The sequence below is a fragment of the Macaca mulatta genome, chromosome 11 (assembly GCF_049350105.2).
Source record: "Macaca mulatta isolate MMU2019108-1 chromosome 11, T2T-MMU8v2.0, whole genome shotgun sequence".
Taxonomy (NCBI): Eukaryota; Metazoa; Chordata; class Mammalia; order Primates; family Cercopithecidae; genus Macaca; species Macaca mulatta.
In genome coordinates this window covers 103,979,239-104,001,000 of record NC_133416.1, presented here as the reverse complement: position 1 = coordinate 104,001,000, position 21,762 = coordinate 103,979,239, and the positions used below count along the sequence as shown (strand labels likewise).

Below are 21,762 nucleotides of genomic sequence, written 5' to 3'. Positions count from 1 at the left end.
CCTAGAAAAATATTTTCTTTATATTTGCAAGAATATTTTAAACTGCACTATTCCTTAACTGTGTAGATTGCAGTAAGCAAACTCCAAGTTAACAGCGCCTTCAAATGTCACACAATATATATACACAGAGAGCAAGCAAACGTTCTATTTGATTACAGAATGAAAGACTGGCTCTAACAGATAGTAATAATGGGGCTTCGTGAAGAATAAAAGTCATACAGGTAGAGACAGGAGAAGAGAAAATTAGAAACGGCATGGTATGGCTGGGTATGCATAGGAATGATGGGCATGACTGGAGTATGGTTTTCTGGAGAGGGTGAACTGAGTCTGAAGTGGGGGGCAGTGGTCAGACTCTGAGGGCCTCTGACTGCAGCTTGGAGGAAAGTGGATGTTATCCTATAGCAGATGGGAAGGGTCAAAGGGTTTGTTTTTTAGCAGACATGTGACAAGATCACCACATATCAGATTTCTCCTTTTACCTGAAGGCAGAAAATATCTTTAATATCACCTAATTGGACCAGCAAGGTAGCTCATGCCTATAATCCCAGCACTTTGGGAGGCCAAACCAGGCAGATCACCTGAGGTCAGGAGTTCGAGACCAGCCTGGTCAACAGGGTGAAACCCCGTCTCTACTAAACATATAAAAATTACCCAGGTATGGTGGCACACGCCTGTAATCCCAGCTACTCAGGAGGCTGAGGCAAGAGAATTGCTTGAACCCAGGAGGTGGAGGTTGCAGTGATCAGAGCCAAGATCACGCCACTGTACTCCAGACTGGGCAACAGAGTGAGACTCCGTGTCAATCAAAAACAACAACAACAAAAAATCATCTACTTTTTTTTTCTAGTGAATGCATGCATTCTGGGATGTGTAGCCAAAAACCCTAACCAACATGGCAGTGGTTTCTAATGAGGACAATACTGTCCCCTAGAGGATATTTCAGAAATGTGAGAAAGGGTTTTGTTAGATGTCACAATGGGGGCATCTTTTGGTAACTCATAGGTTAAGACCAAAGATGTCAGATGGCCTGCAAGGCACAGAAACTTCCCCTACAGTGAAGGAAAAGATGAGAAGCCTGTTTATAACTATCTGAATCTCACATCGAACTTCGTTTTCCACATAAAAAGGGTATTTCTGCATGATTTCTAAATGTCCATGATTTCTAAATTTTCCAGACATTGCAATCACTGCAGTTCTTTGTTTTGCTCAGGACTTTACCAAGATTTATTTGCCATTTTAGAAAATATCACAGAATTTAACCATGTTGATAGTATTTGAGTCACCAATACAACATACCTGTCTCTGTCTGCATACGCAGCTGTCACATTCATGGTGATTCCATATCCAGGATACAAGCATCTGATTATTTCTTTACAGCTTCTAATGCCTGAGCATTTACATACCAACAAACTGATTCTTTTATGATAAAGTGAAGCTATTTCTCCCCTATTTTTATATTTAGAGCTTCATAATAATTTTTTTCAAAATAATGTGTATAAGAATATATTAAATATAAATTTTATTTCAGGAAGTAAAGGGGGCATCATAAAATGTCTGTTAGAAAGAAAGAGGACATTGGGTCTATCGTGTGGGTTGGGAATATACTACTGAAGCTGTAGAAAAGCCAAATCAAGGGAAAGACAAGGCAAATGGAATTAGCTGGGACCAGGAAAAAAGAACATCGTCTCCATCCCCACAAGGGGCTCACAGCTCCAATGAAAGGGGAATAAACAGAAGGGTGGCCTAGAATCTCACAATCGTGATGGCCAAGCTAAGAAAATGGGTAAAGGGAGGAGGCTGGAAGCTTCCTCTGTCTCCAGGCTGTTCTGTCACTGCTGCAGGGGTATAGGTTCTTTTATCTTTCTTTTAAAGGTAAGATTTCAGGACCAGATGCAATCTCGGCATTAATGTAGAAGGTCATATAGAAAATGGAGACATAGCCGGGTACAGTGACTCACTCCTGTACCAGTATTTTGGGAGGCTGAGGCAGGCTTATAGCTTGAAACCAACAGTTCGAGATCAGTCTAGGCAACATGGTGAAACTCTATGTCTACAAAAAATATGAAAATTAGTCAGGTGTGGTGGTGTGAGCCTGCGGTCCCAGCTGCTCGGGAGACTGAAGTGGGAGGGGATAGATTGAGCCCCAAAGGTTGAGGCTGCAGTGAGCTGTGATAGCACCACTGCACGCCAGCCTGGATGACAAAATGAGACCTCGTCTCAAAAAAAAAAAAAAAAAAAATTAAAGAAAATGAATATATAATGGCTAACTCTTACCAATAGTTTGGTGATAAGAAGAAATTACAAGTCCAAGTTGTGAATATGGAAGTTTGCTTTTCTCCACGGAACTAAAAACTCTGAAGTGCTCCTGAGAAAGGTCAGGGGGTATTGACATATGCATCTCCTCTGTCCCCAGGCAAAATTCCACCTTTCCAGAAGTACCTTTTGAATTGTTTATTCCTCCTTTCTCTCCTAAATTCATGAAAAATAAGAAGAAGATATAAATTTAAAATGTAGAAAGAAGGGAAGTTGGGAGGGAAGGTAGAGAAAATGGATAGCAAAAAGAAAGGAAATATTTTGTATAGAGCGAGACATTTTTGTAGTTTGAGGGACACTATGTCCTTAAACTTAGTATCCAGGATCATATCTAAAGATCCTAGGTATGTGTGGATAGGCTCCATGTCTGCCTTATTTCATCAAAAACACTACAGAGGGGCCAGGCACAGTGGCTCATGCCTATAATCCCAGCATTTTGGGAGGCCGAGGCAGGTGGATGACCTGAGGTCAGGAGTTCAAGATCAGCCTGACCAACATAGTGAAGCCTCATCTCCACTAAAAATAAATTAGCCGAGCATGGTGGTACATGTCTGTAATCCCAGCTACTCGGGAGGCGAGGCAGAAGAATTGCTTAAATCCAGAAGGCAGAGGTTGTAGTGAGCCGAGATCGCCCCATTGCACCCCAGCCTGGGCAACAGAGCACGACTCCGTCTCAAAAAAAAAAAAAAAAAAAACAGCACTACAGAGGACTGTCAGCCAGAAAGCAAATATTGAGATAATGCATTGCTCTTGGGGGACTGGTGGAAGTTGCATAGTCTGAGTTTGCCTTTTTTAAACAGCTTCCAACAATAAGGTGTTAGTGTGCCTCTGGGGCAGAAACTTCTGGGATAGAAGCAACACACAAGCAGTTCTGGCATGAGACAAAAAAAAAAAAGAAAAACCTTGTCTCTTTATAAGATCAGAGAACACATGGGAAAAAAAATCTATATTCTAGGGGAAGCAGTTAAAAGTAATAGAGAAAGAAGCTAGTATAGATTTTGAAGTCTACAGTCTGAGGACTAGAGATAAACTACTGAAAATATTTTGGTACCAGGTGAGATTCAGAGTGAGTTGGTGTAAACCATTCCTAGGAATTGTATTTGCCTTTTTATTTATGCCCTTACCCACTGTTTATTGTGGCGGGGGGCGGGTGCGTTTCTGTTTTGCTTTGTTTTGTTTTGAGATAGTCTCGCTTTGTCACCAGGCTGGAGTGCAGTGGCACAATCTCAGCTCACTGCAACCTCTGCCTCCCTGGTTCAAGCGATTCTCACACCTCAGCCTCCCGAGTAGCTGGAATTACAGGTGCACACAACCACACCTGGCTAATTTTTGTATTTTTAGTAGAAACAGAGTTTCACGTGTTGGCCAGGCTGGTCTCGAACTCCTGACCTCAAATGATCTGCCCTCCTTGGCCTCCCAAAGTGCTGGGATTACAGGCGTGAGCCATGGTACCCAGCCAGCCTTACCCACTGTTAATGCATGGAGCAATTAAAAGAAGCCAAACAGGATATGGAGAGCTAATTTAACGTACTGTGAGTCTGCAGACAATATAACCAAAAACTATGGATACATATCATAGAAAGCGTGGGGGGCGGGCAACAATAACAGACAAATAAATACGTAAACAAATAAAACTCTGCCTGTGGTTGCTAAAAAAATTGGTCAAATTTCTAAAAGATCATTTCAGTGGAAATTAGCATTTTAATTAAGTAGAAGTTTAAATCTATTTTTAATAACTTTATACTATTTCACATGTATTTGCCTATTATTTAAATGTATTCTTATTATTCTGACCAACTTGAATAGTGAGAATCATAAATATAAAATAGGATTTTTAAAAATTTTAAATAACTTAAGAATAGATAGTTCAGGATTTTTCCAGCCTAAATTTGAATGTACTCTTCTCTGAGGTTACCATTTAATCACTCAAAGCCACCTTTGCTTGAATTCACAAGCAGATAGATGTTAAAAGAGAAAACAAATAAACAACCAACAATATCTTACTTTAAGCTAAAATAAAACCCCTAAGATCAAAATCTATAGTATTAATAAGAAATCTTGTTGATGCTTGTTTTAAAAGGTATCCATTTCTTTGCCACTGATAAAGTAGTGTTTTGGTAAAAGGTTCTAATTAACTCAGTATGATTCAATCTATCTACTCACGAAGTAAAACAAGACTATAGTGCCACACCTTCAAAGAAAACTGTAAGAAGAACATAAATGTACAGAACCTAAAATTAATGAATATTGTCACATCTACTGTACTCAAGAGAGTTTGCTAGTTTCACAGAAAGCATAAAAGTCAGTGAGTGAGAAAGTGCATTGGTTAAAGTGTAAGACAGAGACTAGATCCACTAGACAAGAGGAAAGTGAAAGGCATCAGGGAGTGTTGCATGTACACGGGGGGAAGAACGAGAGGGCAGAAGAGGGATATTCGCAGGGTGGTCACCCCACATAAAGAAAGATTCAGAGATACAGAACGTGCATTTTACCTTGTGTCTGTGCAAGAAATAATGAAAGCAACTTTCTGCTGTGTCGCATTGATCTGTTATGGTATTTGGATTTTTCCAGTGTCTCTCTAAAACACCTCAAGGTGTCTGTCACGTCCACGGGCACGCAGACAAGCGCTTTGGCTCGGCTGTATTCTGAAAGGAAAGAAAAGAGGAACGCTGGGGATGAAATGCTGCACCAAGCCAAGGTAAGAGCCAGTAAGTTTCGAATTCAGAGAATTTCTTGGTCCCAACCTAAAGCCGCTAAATTCAAAGCCCCCAGATCTGCAGCAGGTGTTTCAACATTAGGATCATTTTTTTTTCTTTTAGTATACTTGAAGGTCCTTTAAAAAAAAAAAAATTGGAAAACTTTTGATCCTATGAAATGCAAATAACTTTAGATCTTGCCAATTTTCCCCATGAAGCCTCCTTCTTTTTCTTTTGCTGATCATAAAAAATGAAATATTCTACTTCTTTTCAGCAGCCTCTTCAAAGCAAAGGTGTCTTGGGAAAGAGACGAAAAGAAGAAACAAAGAAAGGAAGAAATAAAGTTGCTTGGAGATGGGCATCTGCTCTCTGAAGGGAAGGAAAAGACAGGTTCCTAATACTGGAAGGTGCAGAGGTAAGGAAGAGGGGGACCCAGGAGTGGGTATAGAACTAACTAACTCCTGAAAAGTGCCCAGAAAGGGGAGATAGTGAGAGAGAGTTGCTTTGAGGTCTCTGAAGAGTGAGTGAGGGCCTGAGACTTCAGCTGCAGAATTGCTGCATACATCATGAAGCAGGACCAAGAGAGAGGAATCACAGTTTGCAGGACTGAATAACAAAAGAATGTGTTTCTTCAACAAGTTGAACAAGTGGAAGCCCCCCTGTAAAATCTAAGGTCTTAGCAGTATAGCAATTTACACGGTAAGCTGGAAGAGGATAAGAGGCACAATCTTTGCCCTCAAGAAACTCACTATCTAGCTGAAGGGATGGGACACTCCAACATTGGAGTAATAAAGTCACATTTGCAGGGAATATTTGGTTACATGCCAAAATAAGGGAAAGATGGAAGACAGAGATCAGTGTAGGCAGGAAAAGGTGAGCAACGAAGACCTTGTGGAAGAGAAGATAGGCCAGCTGTGCCTTCGAGGATAGGGAAAACTTGATTAGGACAAAAGAGGCAAGCGGTTTTAGATAGTTAGAATAAGAACAGGAACAGCTAGGCAGGGCGAGGCAGCTCACACCTGTAATCCCAGCACTTTGGGAGGCCGTGGCAGGTGGATCACTTGAGGTCAGGACTTTGAGACCATTCTGGCCAACACAGTGAAACCCCGTCTCTACTAAAAACACAAAAATTAGCTAGGCATGATGGCACATGCCTGTAATCCCAGCAACTGAGGAGGCTGAGGCAGGGGAAATCACTTGAACCTGGGAGGTGGAGGTTGCAGTGAACCAAAATCCCGCCACTGCACTCCAGCCTGGGTGACAGAGTACGTGAAGACTCTATCTCAGAAAAAAAAAAAATTAATTAAAAATATTTTTTAAAGGGGGCATAGAAGTTAACAACTTCTAAAGGTTAATCTCAGTTGATCCTCACAGCACCTTAAAAATGGCCAGGAGTAGAAATCACTGACGCTTTACAAAGGAGGAAAGGTGAAGTTGAGAGGTATGACCTTGTTTGAAGCCCTTAAGAAGAGAAGAGCAGAAGAACCGGTGTTCAAGTCCAGTGCCTTCCCCAGATGATTCGCCAAAGGACAACAAATCTTGGGTAACAGACAATGACCCAGATTTGTGACCCAGATTTGGGCACAGAGATGCCTCAAGAACAGGACAGGAATAAGCCTGAAGAAAGTTAATAAGGGAAGAAACCTGGAGTCATTATGAGCCCAGGGAGCAGGGAGTTCCTGATGGAATAAATAACACAGGGTAACTTTCTGTGGCCACAGAGACAACATCTTTCAACATACCCTTATGTCCAGAAATCCTGGAGGCTTCAGTCAAACCAGGGACATGGCCACATTGACAGAAGTAATTGTTTCCCCTGCAAATTCAGTCTTGACACAATTCTCTATCACACATTTAAGAGAATCAAATACTTAGGCCACAGTGGCTCTTGTGAACTCCCTGGAGCTCTCATTCTTCTTCCTTACCAGTTTCACTCTCCTGTCTGCTCTGCCCTGTCCCCACCATCTCCCTGCTTAGTGTCCCTCTCTGCTAAGCCATGCCCAGTCCTGCATGGTGCCAGCAGGCAGGCCTCCTACTCCTCATGACCCCACCCTCATCCACAACATCCCGAAGATTGTAGGTTTCTGTTCTGTTTCTCTATTTTTCTTGCAAGAATTCATGAGCTTGGCTTTTATCATTTTCTCCTTAGAGAGTGAGATCAGGAAAAGAAGTTAAGCAAGTATCTTAGTTGAAACTGCTATGAGAAACTACCATAGACTGGGTGGATTATAAACAACAGAAATTTATTTCTCATCAGGCACTATGGCTCATGCCTGTAATCCCAGCACTTTGGGAGGATGAGGCAGGGAGGATCCCTTGAAGCCAGGAGTTCAAGACTGGCCTGGACAATAAAGCAAGACCCTGTCTCTACACAAAAATAAAACAAATTAGCTGGGTACAGGGGCATGTGCCTGTAGTCCTAGCTACTTGAGAGGCTGAAGCGGGATGATCACCTGAGCCCAGGAGTTCCAGGCTACAGTGAGCTATGATCATACTATTGCACTCCAGCCTGGGTGACAGAGTGAGACCTTGTCTCAAAAAAAAAAGAAAACAAAATAAATTTATTCTGCACAGATATTTGGGGCTAGAAGTCTGAGATCAGGAGACCAGAATGGTAGGGTTCTGGTGAGGGCCCTCTCCCTGGCTCGCAGATGGTTACCTTCTCATTGGTCCTCCCTCCCATGATAGAAGTGGGCTACAGAGCAACCTGGGGTCTCTTTTGTAGACACCAGGCCAGGTGTGGTGGCTCATGCCTGTAATCCCAGCACTTTGGGAGGCCAAGGCGGGTGGATCACCCCAGGTCAGGAGACAAGGTGAAACTCCGTCTCTACTAAAAATACGAAAATTAGCCAGGTGTGGTTGCGGGCGCCTGTAGTCCCAGCTACTCAGGAGGCTGAGGCAGGAGAATCACTTGAACCCCAGAGGTGGAGGTTGCAGGGAACTGAGATTGTGCTACTGCACTCCAGCCTGGGCGATGGAATGAATCTCCACCTCAAAATAAATAAATAAATAAATATAAAGACACCAATGCCATTCATAAGGGCTCCACCCTCATGACCTAATTTATCCTCCAAAGGACCCACTTCCTAAGACCATCACATTAGGGGTGAGGATTTTAACATTTAGGTGGGGGGGACCACAAATATTCAGCCCATAACAGCAAGTAAATGAAAGGAGGAAAGCTGGAAGCCCCCACATACAATAATATGAGATAGTTACTTTCTCTAAGCCATAGTTTTAAATATCTGTTAAAACTGCGATAATTCTTCCTTCATTAACTTTTCTCAGGCTTGTCTCTGTCCTATTTAGTCCCAGAGCACCCCTCTCACCGAAATCAGGATGACTCAGAGGGTTACCATTTTAACCTGTGTGTGGAGGTGCAGAGTGTCTAGCACAGAGCCTGTCGTGGAGTGAGCATTCAGCAGATGAAGGCTCACATCATGACCACTGGTCATGTATTTTTAAAAGATAAATTGAGCACTCACAAGTACTAGGCACTGTGCCAGGCACCGAAGAGAGATGCAAGTGAACAAAACAGGCATAGTCTCTGCTCTCACCAAGCTTATATTCTAGAATAAAATCTGAAAATTTTTATTTATAGTAAGAACAGTCTGAATGAAATCATCCCACTACTTTTTTATCTGGCTGATAAATAATTCCTCTTTGTGTTCTTCCTAAACTATATTTCACTTTCTTTTTCTCCCCTTTTTTCAAGCCCTGCATATCTTTTTCCTGGTTGTCTAATTAGGGTTCTGTTGGTGGTGGCGTGGCTGTCTACATGAGATAAATGATGCAAAGCAATGAGGAGGTGGCATTAGCTTCAGAGTCCTTATCTTGACAGCTCTGCCTCAAGGGGGTTCTTCTCTGAAAACGTCCATGGATAATTTAAGAAGGCTATTCCAGAGGCACTAATAGCCTCAACCGTTTGAAATAGGTAAGAAAGAAGAAGGAGGAGAAGAAGCAAAAAAAAAAAAAAAAAGAAGAATGAAAAACATTGTGTCTTTCATTGTACCAATGTAGAAATGAAAGCTGAAATGCCAATGACTCCTGAGAGATGGGTCCACCATGGAAGGATCCCAGCAAGTGATCTGAAATTTGGACTGCTTCCTACACTTGTGGCCACATCAATTCACATGCCCAAAGGCACTAATAAAACATACCTGCCAAAGAGTTGAAAATTTCAACACACCGGAGGACTGAATAACTCTACCAGAGAACTTAAACACCAGTAAGGTCAAAACCCAAGAGACAGATCCCAGGCAGAATGCAAAAACAGCTTCAATAAATTGCATATCCATAGAGTTATCTCCCCTATGGAGCTTAACAAGCAGGCAAGTTACTCACCCATACAAGAATATCTATAAAATGAGGTGTTCTCACTTCTCCAAATCCTACAGAGACTACACCAAATTACATATGCATTATTAAATAGTTGAAGGGAGAATAGGGTGCTGTTAAATAATGAGTACACCAAATGTTCCTAGGCACTGGAGCATTGCAATATCTATTCTGAAGAATTAAATGTACCAAGCATCACCACTAAATGCCGTTATGCCAAAAGAAAATCTAGGATGGTCTAAAGCAGCAATCTGGTGTGGAAACCACCATGAGTACTCTACCTTTTAAAAGAATTGCAGACATATCAGGGTGATGACATACGTAAGACCCAACATGCTGACAAATACGTTGATGATCTGAGTTCAGTATACTGAAAAAATTCAGCATTTTAAAACTTTGCCAAATAAACCCAAGAGCATAGACCAAAAAACATTCCAAAAAAGCTGCAAGTTGGATGCTGTAGAGGACTACATGCTCACAAACAGGGTGTTCCCAATAAGTCCTGTTCTCGCAAACGAAGCAGGGCGTTCCCCATAACTCTGAAGCAGGGCCTTCCTTCCCTGTTTACAGGGAGGACAAAGGAGCCAGCTGCTAACAGCAGACCCTGGGGGCTTGTTTATGTGTAAACATCTTGAAAATCCAGAAAGTCAGGGAAAGGTCAGAAAAACAACAATGTGTCTTGTGACTTGGCAACATTCCACAAACGACTGTATAAAATAAAGCAGAGCGCGCCATTCGAGGCGGCCGCCATGTTTGTCTTGTCTTGTGTTGTCTTGTGTGTTCATTCCTTTGTTTAGGAAACATGCGGACCCCAACAGGATGCTAAGTTTTTAATGATAACGATTCCATGTAAAACCTATAATTAATATATAGGATCATCTAAAAATTGCCACACTATTACAGTAAGTCAGAATAAAGTGTCTGTCTTCAGTGACCACTGAAATACAGCAAATTTCTTCTTGAATGCTGTAAATTTAGAGGCAATTCCAATCTGAAAGGGAGCAATGGCGAAGAAACCTGGTAGCACAGTGGAGCACTCAAGGGTTGAGTAATTAAAGCAGAGTTTGAATCACAGGCCCACTAATTACTAGTAACATTTAATTTTCTCATCTGTAATATGAGCATAATAATATCTACCTCCTTTGACTGTAAAAATTAAAGAAGCTATAGTTCCAGTTTAATAAATTATTACTGCCATTACAGTATTTAGAAAATTTTATCTATTCAACTATTCCTGTTCTAATGATTGCTCAAACTGTCTGTGCTTCCATCACCACTGAGAATCAACCCAAAGGATTACTGTAGCCTGACTGCACCTCCCTTCCCTTCTGTCCCACCACCACCCTCTTGCCTTTCCAAATGTAACTTTAACAGGAGGCAAGCAAAGTGCTTTTCTGATACATTGCACCTATCATCAGTAAACATCTACAGGTACACAGGTCTAGAATTTTACTATATATGTTTTTCTTATCCCTTTGATGCTAGTCATCATTTTGATAACAATTTTTGACATATTTTCTCACATTTATAGCAACTCTTTTTAAGATGGAAGGGATAACATAAATCACATTTTGAGCTATGGATCCCAAAGTAAGGGAACTCCCCAGGTTTCACAGACAAGCTCAATAAAAGAACACACTCAGGAAGAATTATACTCTGAATAAAACTCATCACACACGATTGACCATAAGAAGGTGATCTTCCCATTGTTTCTGACTATGAGGGGTAATCTGATTTATCATTGGCAGTAACACTTACAAATTCATGGTCACCAACCTCACTCAGTTGGACCCTCTAAATTACTCTACATCCCTTCTCCCTTCCTTTCTCTGATGCCCTTACCAGCCAGCCCACTGTTTCATTCCTTCTGAAATCTCCAACCTGATCAACACTGGTTATGCTCGCAGCCCCTTGCTTCATTGAGAAAATCTCCAGTACCCAATAAGAATACTTTCCATTTCTACCTTTACCACCTACGCACTTCCCTGACTGGGTTTATTCTCTCCTTTCTTTCTGACCTAGCAGAAAAGATGTCTCACCCTCCTGTCTAAGCATAATCCCCCTGTATCCCACTCTCTCTCTGCCTTTTGTCTCCTTAAGGTCCTTGCTTTATCGAATACTTTTCTCTCCTATATATAAGCTCTCCCTCTTTACTGGCTTTTTCTAGTTAATATTTAAATATGCTTTTTTTTCTTCTATTAAAAAGACATACAAACAAAACAAAGCCCTCCTGAGTCACCACCCCCACCACACCCCAGCCCCCTCCCTGCCCCCAGCTCTACATTTCCTGCCAGTTCCTGCTGGTGCTAAGTTTCCTGAAAAGCGATTCTCTATGCAATTTCTTTTCTTTTCTCTTTTCTCTTTTCTCTTCTCTTTTCTCCTCTCTTCTCTTTTCCCTCCTTCCTTCCTTTGTCTTTCTCTTTCTTTCTTTCATTCGTTCATTCTTTCTCTCTCGTTTTTTTGTTTTTTGTTTTTTGTTTTTTTTTTTTGAGACACAGTTTCACTCTTATCACACAGGCTGGAGTGCAATGGCACGATCTCAGTTCACTGCAACCTCTGCCTCCTGGGTTCAACTGATTCTCCTTCCTCAGCCTCCCGAGTAGCTGGGATTATAGGCACTCACCACCATGCCCAGCTAAGTTTTGTATTTTTAGTAGAGACGGGGTTTCACCATGTTGGCCAGGCTGGTCTCAAACTTCTGACCTCAAGTGATCCACCCGCCTTGGCCTCCCAAAGTGCTAGGATTACAGGCGTGAGCCATCGCACCTGGCCTCTATTCAATGACTTTCTATAGGTACAGCTCACCACTGCTGCACACGCCATTCAAAATACTCCCTCCCCACCATTGCTAAGGTCACAAAGTCATTCATTCAGCAAAGAGATACTAAGTTCCTACTATATATCAGACACTGATGAAGACATCTGGGTTATATCTGTAAACAAAACAATAACCCCTGTCCTCATAAAGCTTACATTTTATCAGGAGGAACAGATTAGTTATCAATAAATACAAAAAAAAACACTAAATTATACCATATAATAGATGGTGAGAAGTGCTTCAGAAAAAAAGAAAACATATGGCAGAGTAAAGGGAATTGGGAAGAAGCAGGCAGGGTGCAGTTTTAAACTGAATGCTCAGGCTGGGTGCAGTGGCTCATGCCTGTAATCCCAGACTTTGGGAGGCCAAGGTGGGTGGATTACTTGAGGTCAGGAGTTTGAGACCAGCCTGGCCAACATGGTGAAACCCCATCTCTACTAAAATATAAAAATTAGCCAGGTGTGCTGGCATCTACAGGGGTTCACCATATGCCTCTCTGTATATACTCCTAGAAGGTAACATTAAAATTATGTTTTCTGACTCAGAAACAACCCACAGAAGCTTGCACCAAGACAGAGATTCCATCATGATGAGCAGCCCAGGATTCAACCTCACTGAACATAGTAGCATGTACAGGAAACAGACTTTCCATTGTGTTAAAGCTGAGTGTTATCTCAGTTGCTCAGGAGGATGAGGCAGGAGAACTGCTTGAACCCAGGAGATGGAGGTTGCAGTGAGCTGGGATAGCACTACTACGCTCCAGCCTGGGCGACAGAGTAAGACTTCGTCTCAAAAAATAAAATAAATTAAATAAATAAATAAATAAATAAATAAATAAATAAATAAAAACTGAATGCTCAGGGTAAGCCTCATTGAAAAGATGGAGGTACATAACGTAAGATGTGCCTTCGCTCCTCCTTCTCCTTCCACCATGATTGTGAGGCCTCCCCAGCCATGTGGAACTGTGAGTCCACTAAATCTCTTTTTCTTTATAAATTACCCAGTCTCAGGTATGTCTTTATTAGCAGCATGAGAATGGCCTAATACAGTAAATTGGTACCAGGTAGTGGGGTGTTGCTAGATACCTGAAAATGTGAAATCAACTATGGAACTGGGTAACAGGCAGAGGTTGGAACAGTTGGAGAGCTCAGAAGAAGATAGGAAAATGTGAGAAAGTTTGGAACTTCCTAGAGACTTGTTGAATGGCTTTGACTAAAATGCTGATAGTGATATGGACAACAAAGTCCAGGCTGAGGTGGTCTCAGATGGAGATGAGGAACTTGTTGGAAACTGGAGTAAAAGTCAACCTTGCTATGCAAAGAGACTGGCAGCATTTTGCCCCTGCCCTAGAGATCTGTGGAACTTTGAACTTGAGAGATGATGTAGGGTACCTGGCAGAATAAATTTCTAAGGAGCAAAATGTTCAAGAGGTGACAGAGCATAAAAGTTGGGAAAATGTATAGCCTCACAATGCAGTAAAAAAGAAAAACCCATTTTCTGAAAAGAAATTCAAGCAGGCTGCAGAAATTTGCATAAGTAACAAGGAGCCAAATGTTAATCACCAAGACAATGGGGAAAATGTCTCCGCATCATGTCAGAAACATTCGCAGCAGCCCCTACCATCACAGACCCAAAGGCCTATGAGTGAAAAATGATTTCCTGAGCCAGGTCAAGGGCCCCAGTGCTGTGTGCAGCCTAGGGACTTGGTGCCCTGCATCCCAGCTGCTCCAGCCATAGCTAAAAGGGGTTAAGGTACAGCTCAGGCCATGGTTTCAGAAGGTGCAAGCCCCAAGCTTTGGAAGTTTCCACATGGTGTTGAGTCTTCAGGTGCACAGAAGTCAAGAACTGAGATTTGGGACCTCCACCTAGATTTCAGAGGATATATGGAAACACCTGAATGTCCAGGCAGAAGTTTGCAGCAGGGGTGGGGCCCTCATGGAGAAACTCTGTCAGGGCAGTCAGAAGGGAAATGTGGGGTTGGAGCCCCCACACAGAGTCTCCACTGGGGCACTGCCTGGTGGAGCTATGAGAAGAGGGCCACCATCCTCCAGACCTCAAAATGATAGATCCAGTGACAGTTTGCACTGTGCACCCAGAAAAGCCACAGACACTCAATGCCAGCCTGTGAAAGCAGCTGGGAGGGGGGCCATACTCTGCAAACCCACAAGGTTGTAGGAGCCCACCTCTTGTATCAGCATGACCTGGATATAAGACATGGAGTCAAGGGTAATCATTTTGGAACTTTAAGGTTTAATGACTGCCTTATTGGATTTTGGATTTACTTGTTTTGGCCAATTTCTCCCATTTGGAATGGGTGTATTTATCCAATGCCTGTACCCCACTGTATCTAGGAAGTAACTAACTTGCTTTTGATTTTACAGGCTCAAAGGCTGAAGGGACTTGTCTTGTCTCAGATGAGGCTTTGGGCTGTGGACTTTTGAGTTAATGCCGAAATGAGTTAAGACTTTGGGGGACTGTCAGGAAGGCATGATTGGTTTTGAAATGTGAGGATATGAGATTTGGGAGGGGTCGGGGCAGAATGATATGGTTTGGCTGTGTCCCCACCCAAATCTCATCTTGAATTGTAGCTTCTATAATCCCCATATGTCGTGGGAGGGACCCCGTGGGAGGTAATTGAATCATGGGGGTGGGTTTTCCCATGCTATTCTAATGATAGTGAATAAGTATCACAAGATCTGATGCGTTTATAAAAGGCAGTTCCCCTGAACATGCTCTCCAGCTTGCCACCATGTAAGATGTGCTTTTGTTCCTCCTTTGCCTTCTCCTGTGATTGTGTGGCCTCCCCAGTCATCTGGAACTGTGAGTTCATTAAACTTCTTTTTGTTTATAAATTATCCAGTCTCAGGTATGTCTTCATTAGCTGCATGAGAACTGACTAATCCAGGACTTATCAGTTAAATGCAAAGAAGTCATGACATTCCCAAATCTTCTCCTGTGCTCTAGTTAAAAGATCTACAACTTAACCATAGTTAAACCAATAGAATAATCTATATTGATTATGGAAATGGAAGTTATTATGGGAGTCAAAACAGAATAAAGAAAATAGCAAAAGGCCAAATAGCAAAAGCATTCATAAGTAAGATAAAAAGGAGAAAAAAAATGTGTAAAACAACCTTTTTCCATCTTTCTTTTTTCCCATCAATTTCCCTTTTCATTTTATTTGTCTTATCTAACATACAGATTGAACGTTTTAAAAATGCATTTTACAAAAGGAATAAAATATTTAGGAATACAGCTAACTATGGAAGTGAAAGATCTCTATAAGAACTACAAACCACTGCTCAAAGAAATCAGAGACGACACAAACAAATGGGAAAACATTCCATGCTCATGGATAGGAAGAATCAATATCATTAAAACAGTCATATTGCCCAAAGTGATTTATAGATTCACTGCTATTCCCATTAAACTACCATTGAGATTCTTCACAGAACAAGAAAAACCTACTTTAGAATTCATATGGAACCAAAAAAGAGCCCGAATAGCCAAGACAATCCTAAGCAAAAAGAACAAAGCTGGAGGCAACACACTACGCAACTTCAAACTATGCTACAGGGCTACAGTAACCAAAACAGCATGGTGCTGGTACAAAAACAGACATGTAGACCAGTGGAACAGAATAGAGAGCTGATAAATAAGACTGCACATCTACAACTATGTAATCTTCAACAAACTTGACAAAACAAGCAATAGGGAAAAATTCCCTATTCAATAAATGGTGCTGGGATAACTGGCTAGCCATACATAGAAGATTGAAACTAAACCCCTTCCTTACACTACATACATAAACTAACTCAAGATGGATTAAAGACTTAATTGCAAAACCCAAAACTATAGAAACCCTGGAAGACAACCTAGGCAATACCATTCAGGACATAGGCACAGGCAAAAATTTCGCAACGAAGATGTCAAAAGCAATTGCAACAAAAGCAAAAATTGACAAATGGGATCTAATTAAACTAAACAGCTTTTGCACAGCAAAAGAAACTACCAACATTGTAAACAGACATATCTCCCTATGATGGGAGACAATTTTTTCAAACTATGCATCCAACAAAGGTCTAATATCCAGAATCTATAAGGAACTTAAGCAAATTTACAAGAAAAAAACAACCCCATTAAAAAGTGGGCAAAAGACATGAACAGACACTTCTCAAAAAAGAACATACATGTGGCCAACAATCATATGAAAAAAAGCTCAGTATCACTGATCATTGGAGAAATGCAAATCAAAACAATAATGAGATACCATCTCACATCAGTCAAAATGTCTGCTAGTAAAAAGCGAAAAAAAAAAAGATGCTGGCAAGGTTGTGGAGAAAAAGGAACACTTACACACTATTAGTGGGAGTGTAAATTAGTTCAACCATTGTGGAAAATAGTGATGCAATTCCTCAAAGACCTAAAGACAGAAATACCATTAGACCTAGCAATCCCATTACGGGATATATATATACACATATCTCCAAAGGAATATAAATTGTTCTATTATAAAGACACATGCACACATATGTACTTTGTAGAGCACAGCTGGAAGAACATTAGACGAGTTATGTACAGCAATTAGCAAAGAAGTGGAATGAACCTAAATGCCCATCAATGATAGACTGGATAAAGAAAATGTGGGACATATACACCATGGACTACTATGCAGCCATAAAAAAGAATGAGATAATGTCCTTTGCAGGAACATGGATGGAGCTGGAGGCCATTATCCTTAGGAAATGAATGCAGGAACAGAAAACCAAATACCACATGTCCTCACTTATAAGTAGGAGCTAAATAATAAGAACACATGGACACATAGAGGGCCTATCAGAGGGTGAAGAAAGATGGAGAAGATCAGGAAAAATCACTAATGGGTCCTAGGCTTAACAGTTAGGTGATGAAATAATCTGTACAAAAAGCCCCCATGACACAAGTTTACCTATGTAAACTTTCACCTGCACATGGACCCTTGAACTTAAAAGTTTAAAATAAAAATAAACAAAATGTTTTAATCCCCCTTAAGTAACACTTATAGCAACATAAGATGGCAAAAATCAAATGCATTATTTTCAGTCAACTAAACCTGCAAAAGAAATTTTTACAAACATACTAATTATGGAAGGTTTGACATGTAGAACACAATGGCAAACCTTGATTTAGAGAAAATAAACCTTCAAGCTAAGATTGGTTCTGACCTGAAGAGATAAGCATTTTTAGTAAATCTGTGCAGTTGCTTGTTTCTTCAATGGTTGAAGAATTTATCTTAAGCTGCTTCCCAATGAAATTTCGGCAGGTTATCTTTAAAAAGAAAGATGAAAACAAATATTAGTCAGGTATTTATAGTTAAAAATTTGGCTTACTTGAAATGTTTCTCTCATTTTTTATTTATCAGGATAAAGAGATATATAACAATGCTACAAGTAAAAGCTGGTAGAATAGCATCTAATCATGAGAACTTTCATGAAAAAAAGCAGCTCCATAATTTTTCATATTTCTTTTGTACAGCACAGCTGGAAGAACGTTAGGCAAATTATGTAGAGCAATTAGAATATGATTTTCTAATATACTATAAATTCGCTGGTCTAAATATATCTTCCATTATATAAGTTAAAATATAATCTGCTTTCCAAATGGCAGATTTTTCCACCCTACTTATAATTAATGCAATTTTAACTTCCCTGGTGAAGTTTTTCAGAACTAACTTCCTTTGTAGTATTTTGATAATTTATTTTCTAACAGATATATGAGTCCTAAGATAATAAAATATCAGAAAACAGAAAAGTTTTAAAGAGAAAAAAAATATTTTAAAGGGCCCAAGACCCTCTTCTCGCCATTTCTTCACTCCCATCCCTTGAACTAACCTATCGCTCAAAATACAGCCCTCCTGGAACCCCAGGCTGATATAGATGCTTCTTCTTTATTGTCCTTTGTGGGTAGTACTTTTATAACGAGACGTAAATGCAGCCTAATAAAATACAAATTCCTTCCCACAACCTCATAAGCCCCTACTTGATCTAATCTTTTCTATTTCTCCGGCTTCATTAAACGGATCTTTACTGAACACCTATTATGTGCCATACACTGGGACAAGAAGAAGGGATGATGTGGCAGAGAACAAAATAAAAACTCTTACTCTTGTGAAACATCTTAGTGGGAGAAGAGAGATAATAAACAAATAGTGTGGTACATTATATAGTATATTAAAGAATTACAAATGATCTAGAGAGACATAGAGCAAAAAGGTACATAGTTGTAAATAGAGTAGTGCGGAAAGGCCTCACAGAGAATGTAAAATTTAGCAAAGATTGGGAAAAGGTGAGGGATTCAATGTGGATGTTTGGGGAGCAGCATTCCAAGCAGGGGCAACAGCAAATGCAAAGACCCTGAGGCAAGAACACCTTATGCAACAGTGTGGTAAAAAACCTGCTGGGGAGTGAATAGGAGTTACTGAAGAGATCAGGGGGATATGTTATATAGGATACACTATATTAAGGTCATGAAAAAGATGTTCACTTTACTCTAAATAGGGTGGGAAGCCACCACAGGGTTTTAAATAGAGCTGTGACAGGACCTGACTTGGGGTTTAAAAGGTCATTGTATCTGCTGCATTAAGAATAGATTATAGGCTGGGTGTGGTGGTTCACACCTGTAATCCCAGCACTCTGGGAGGCCAAGGCAGGTGGATCACCTGAGGTCAGGAGTTCGAGACCAACCTGGTCAACATGGTGAAACCCCATCTCTACTAAAAATACAAAAATCAGCCAGGTGTGGTGGCTCCCACCTGTAATCCCAGGTACTCAGGAAGCAGGGGCATGAAAATCACTTCAACCTGGGAGGCAGAGGTTGCAGCGAGGCAAGATCGCTCCACTACACTCCAGCCTGGGGACAGACTGAGACTCCATCTCAAAATGACAACAACAAAAAGAATATATTCTAGACTGAAAGTGGGGTGCAGGGTGATTAGGAAGTCACTGCATTAACCCAAGCAAATACAACAAGGGCTTGGATAATAAACAAATAGTGAGGTACATTCTATAGTATATTAAAGAGTCAGTGTTGGAGGTAGTGAGCAGTGCTCCAATTTGGATTGTATTTTGAGGGTAGAGCTCTTGGTTACCAGTTGGAAGGTGGTGTGAGTGCAAGAGAGGAGGCAGGTATGTCTCCAAGGTGGCTGGCAGCCAGGACAGGAGGCTTGTCCTTGAAGAAGACTTAGCAGAACAGGCTTGTTTGAGACGTGCTAAATTTAAGAAGTGTATTTCTCATCTAAGAATTGATGTTGATTGGCCAAGTTTCATGGATCAACTTGGTTTCAGATAAACTATGAGGAGGAAAGAGAGGGAAGCATCCACTTTCTGGCATACACACACTTCACCCCAGTTATTCAATCAAACTAGGTGCTACTGTGAAGGGATTTTGCAGATACTAATTAAATTGACTTTAAACAAGAGAGATTACTCTCAGTGGACCTGACCTAAGCAGATGAGTCTGACATGCCCACAGTCTCCAGGACTTCAAACACCAGCAGCAGCTGCTTCTACAACTGTCCTCTCCTGGCTGGATCTTCCCTCACTGACTGCCTATGAGTAACAGCCTCTGTCCATCTGGGGTTCCTCCCTGCTCATGATCCTGATTGCCTGCCCAATGGATTTGAAGCTTGCTTAGCTGGCCTCCACAATCATATGAGCCAAATTCTTGTAGTAAATCCTTTGATGGATAGCCAGCTAGCTAGCTAGACAGATGTGATACTGTAAAATATATATTTGGTCTTGTCCCTGTTTCTTGACATACAACTCCTAAAATCCTTGGAATCTCCAAAGTGTTATCTTTTTGTATGCTAATAAGTTGATTGATGGCTGGCAGCCCCTAGGTAGCTTCAGGATAGAGGCTGCTCACCAGAAAGACCACGGCAGGATAAGAACTTTCAGCCCTATTTCCCAACCTCTGCAAAGAAGAGAAGGGTGGAAGGTTAAGTTGATCGTCAATGGCCAATGATTTAATCAATGCTTTCATAATCAATGCTTTCATAATGAAACTCCAATAAAAAGAAACCAAAGGACTGGGTTTAGGGAGCTTCTGGATAGTTGAACACGTGGAGGTTCCTGGAAGGTGGTGGATCCATGAAAGGTCTGTGCCCCTTCCCCTCTGCCTCACCCTATGCATCTCTCCATCTGTATCTTTTGTAATTTTCTTTACAATAAACTGGTGAATGTAAGCAAGTGTTTCTCTGAGTTCTGTGAGTCGCTCTAGCAAATTAATCGAACCCAAGGAGTGGGTCATAGGAACCCTAATTTGTCGCCTGTCAGTCAGAAGCACAGGTCACAACCTGGGGCTTGAGATCAACATTGGAAGTCAGAACAGAGCTCCCAACCTCTGGGACCTCATGCTATCTCCAGGTAGATTGTATAGAAATTGAATTGAAAGACACCCAGCCAGTGTCCACTGCAGAACTGATTTCTTGCTTAGTGGTGGGGAGAAATCCCCACACATCTGGTGTCAGCATCATGTTGTAAGAACATAGTGGGAGACACTGAGTTTATTTTTTCCCCTCCATAGATAAGATAGACCTGTCTTACTAGTTTTGCTCTTCAGGTTGAACTTTGGCTGATATAGGCAGTTAGATATATCAACACAAAATTCAGGAGAAAGGTCTAGAGTGCAGATGTAATTTCAAAATTCATCATCATAGAGATGGTACTTAGACACACCGATTGAATTAACTCACTATGGGAGAGTATGTGGATGGAGAAGACAAGGAGTCCAAGAACACAGTCTTGGGGCACACTCACATTGGGACATTGGGGAGAAGAGGAAGTAGTAACAAAAAATCCTTGGAAGGAGCAGCCTCTTCTTTCTCCCATGCCCCTTGTTTGCTACAGGCCTTCTTTCTGTCCCACTCCAGGGCATGGGCCATTCTTCTTCTCTTGGGCTACAATGTTCTTTCCCTAGATAATTGTGCAGCTGGCCCCTCTCATCAAATGCCATCATCTCCAAGAGGTCTTCTAGATCATCCTTACTAAAGTTAGCACCTCTCACCCAGTTCATCTCCAGTCCATTGACTGATTTTCTTCAGAGACCTTATAATGATTGTAAGTCTTTCTACTCATCTGTTTACATGTTGATTTTCTGGCCCTATTTCCAACCCTCTGAAATTAAACTTTATGAAGCAGGAACTCAGAACTGTATTCTCACCACATAGAATATGCAGGAGGCAAGGCTACCACTGGGCCACAAGGAGCCTTTGTGAGAAGAAGAAAATGGAGCCCTTGCTGGCTGGACGCAACACCTCAAGCACATAGGCTGGTGTGGCAAGGAGGGGCTGGATTTCAGGCCCCACATATGCCAGGGGCCCTTGGGCAGGTCACACACAGTACAACCATGTGCAATGGGTCTGACTGGGTAGTCAACGTACTTTGTTAAATTAGTCAATGGAAGAATGTTTTTATCTCTTTTCTCTGCCAGATTCAAGATATACCATGACTTTCAAGGGCCCTGGGTACTTCTGCCTTCATGAGTCTGTTTCTCCATTGAAAAATATTAAAAATGATATTTTATAATTGTGTTGATATAAATACAAGAATATGAAAGTAG

The 21,762-nt window shown here is 41.2% G+C and overlaps 1 protein-coding gene across 2 annotated transcripts in view; it reads right to left on the bottom strand.

Annotated features, from left to right (window-relative positions):
• CFAP54 (cilia and flagella associated protein 54) overlaps positions 1–21,762 on the bottom strand; it is a 391,130-nt gene that overhangs the window by 202,377 nt on the left and 166,991 nt on the right. Inside the window, exons 39-41 of one of the 2 annotated variants that reach the window (XM_015152488.3) lie at positions 17,370–17,472; positions 4,806–4,958; positions 2,275–2,469 (exon numbers count right to left, since the gene is read on the bottom strand). In XM_015152488.3, coding sequence (XP_015007974.2) covers positions 2,275–2,469; positions 4,806–4,958; positions 17,370–17,472 — 451 coding nt within the window. The remainder of the gene's footprint in view (positions 1–2,274; positions 2,470–4,805; positions 4,959–17,369; positions 17,473–21,762) is intronic. The other variant, XM_077954781.1, reaches the window with a different exon arrangement.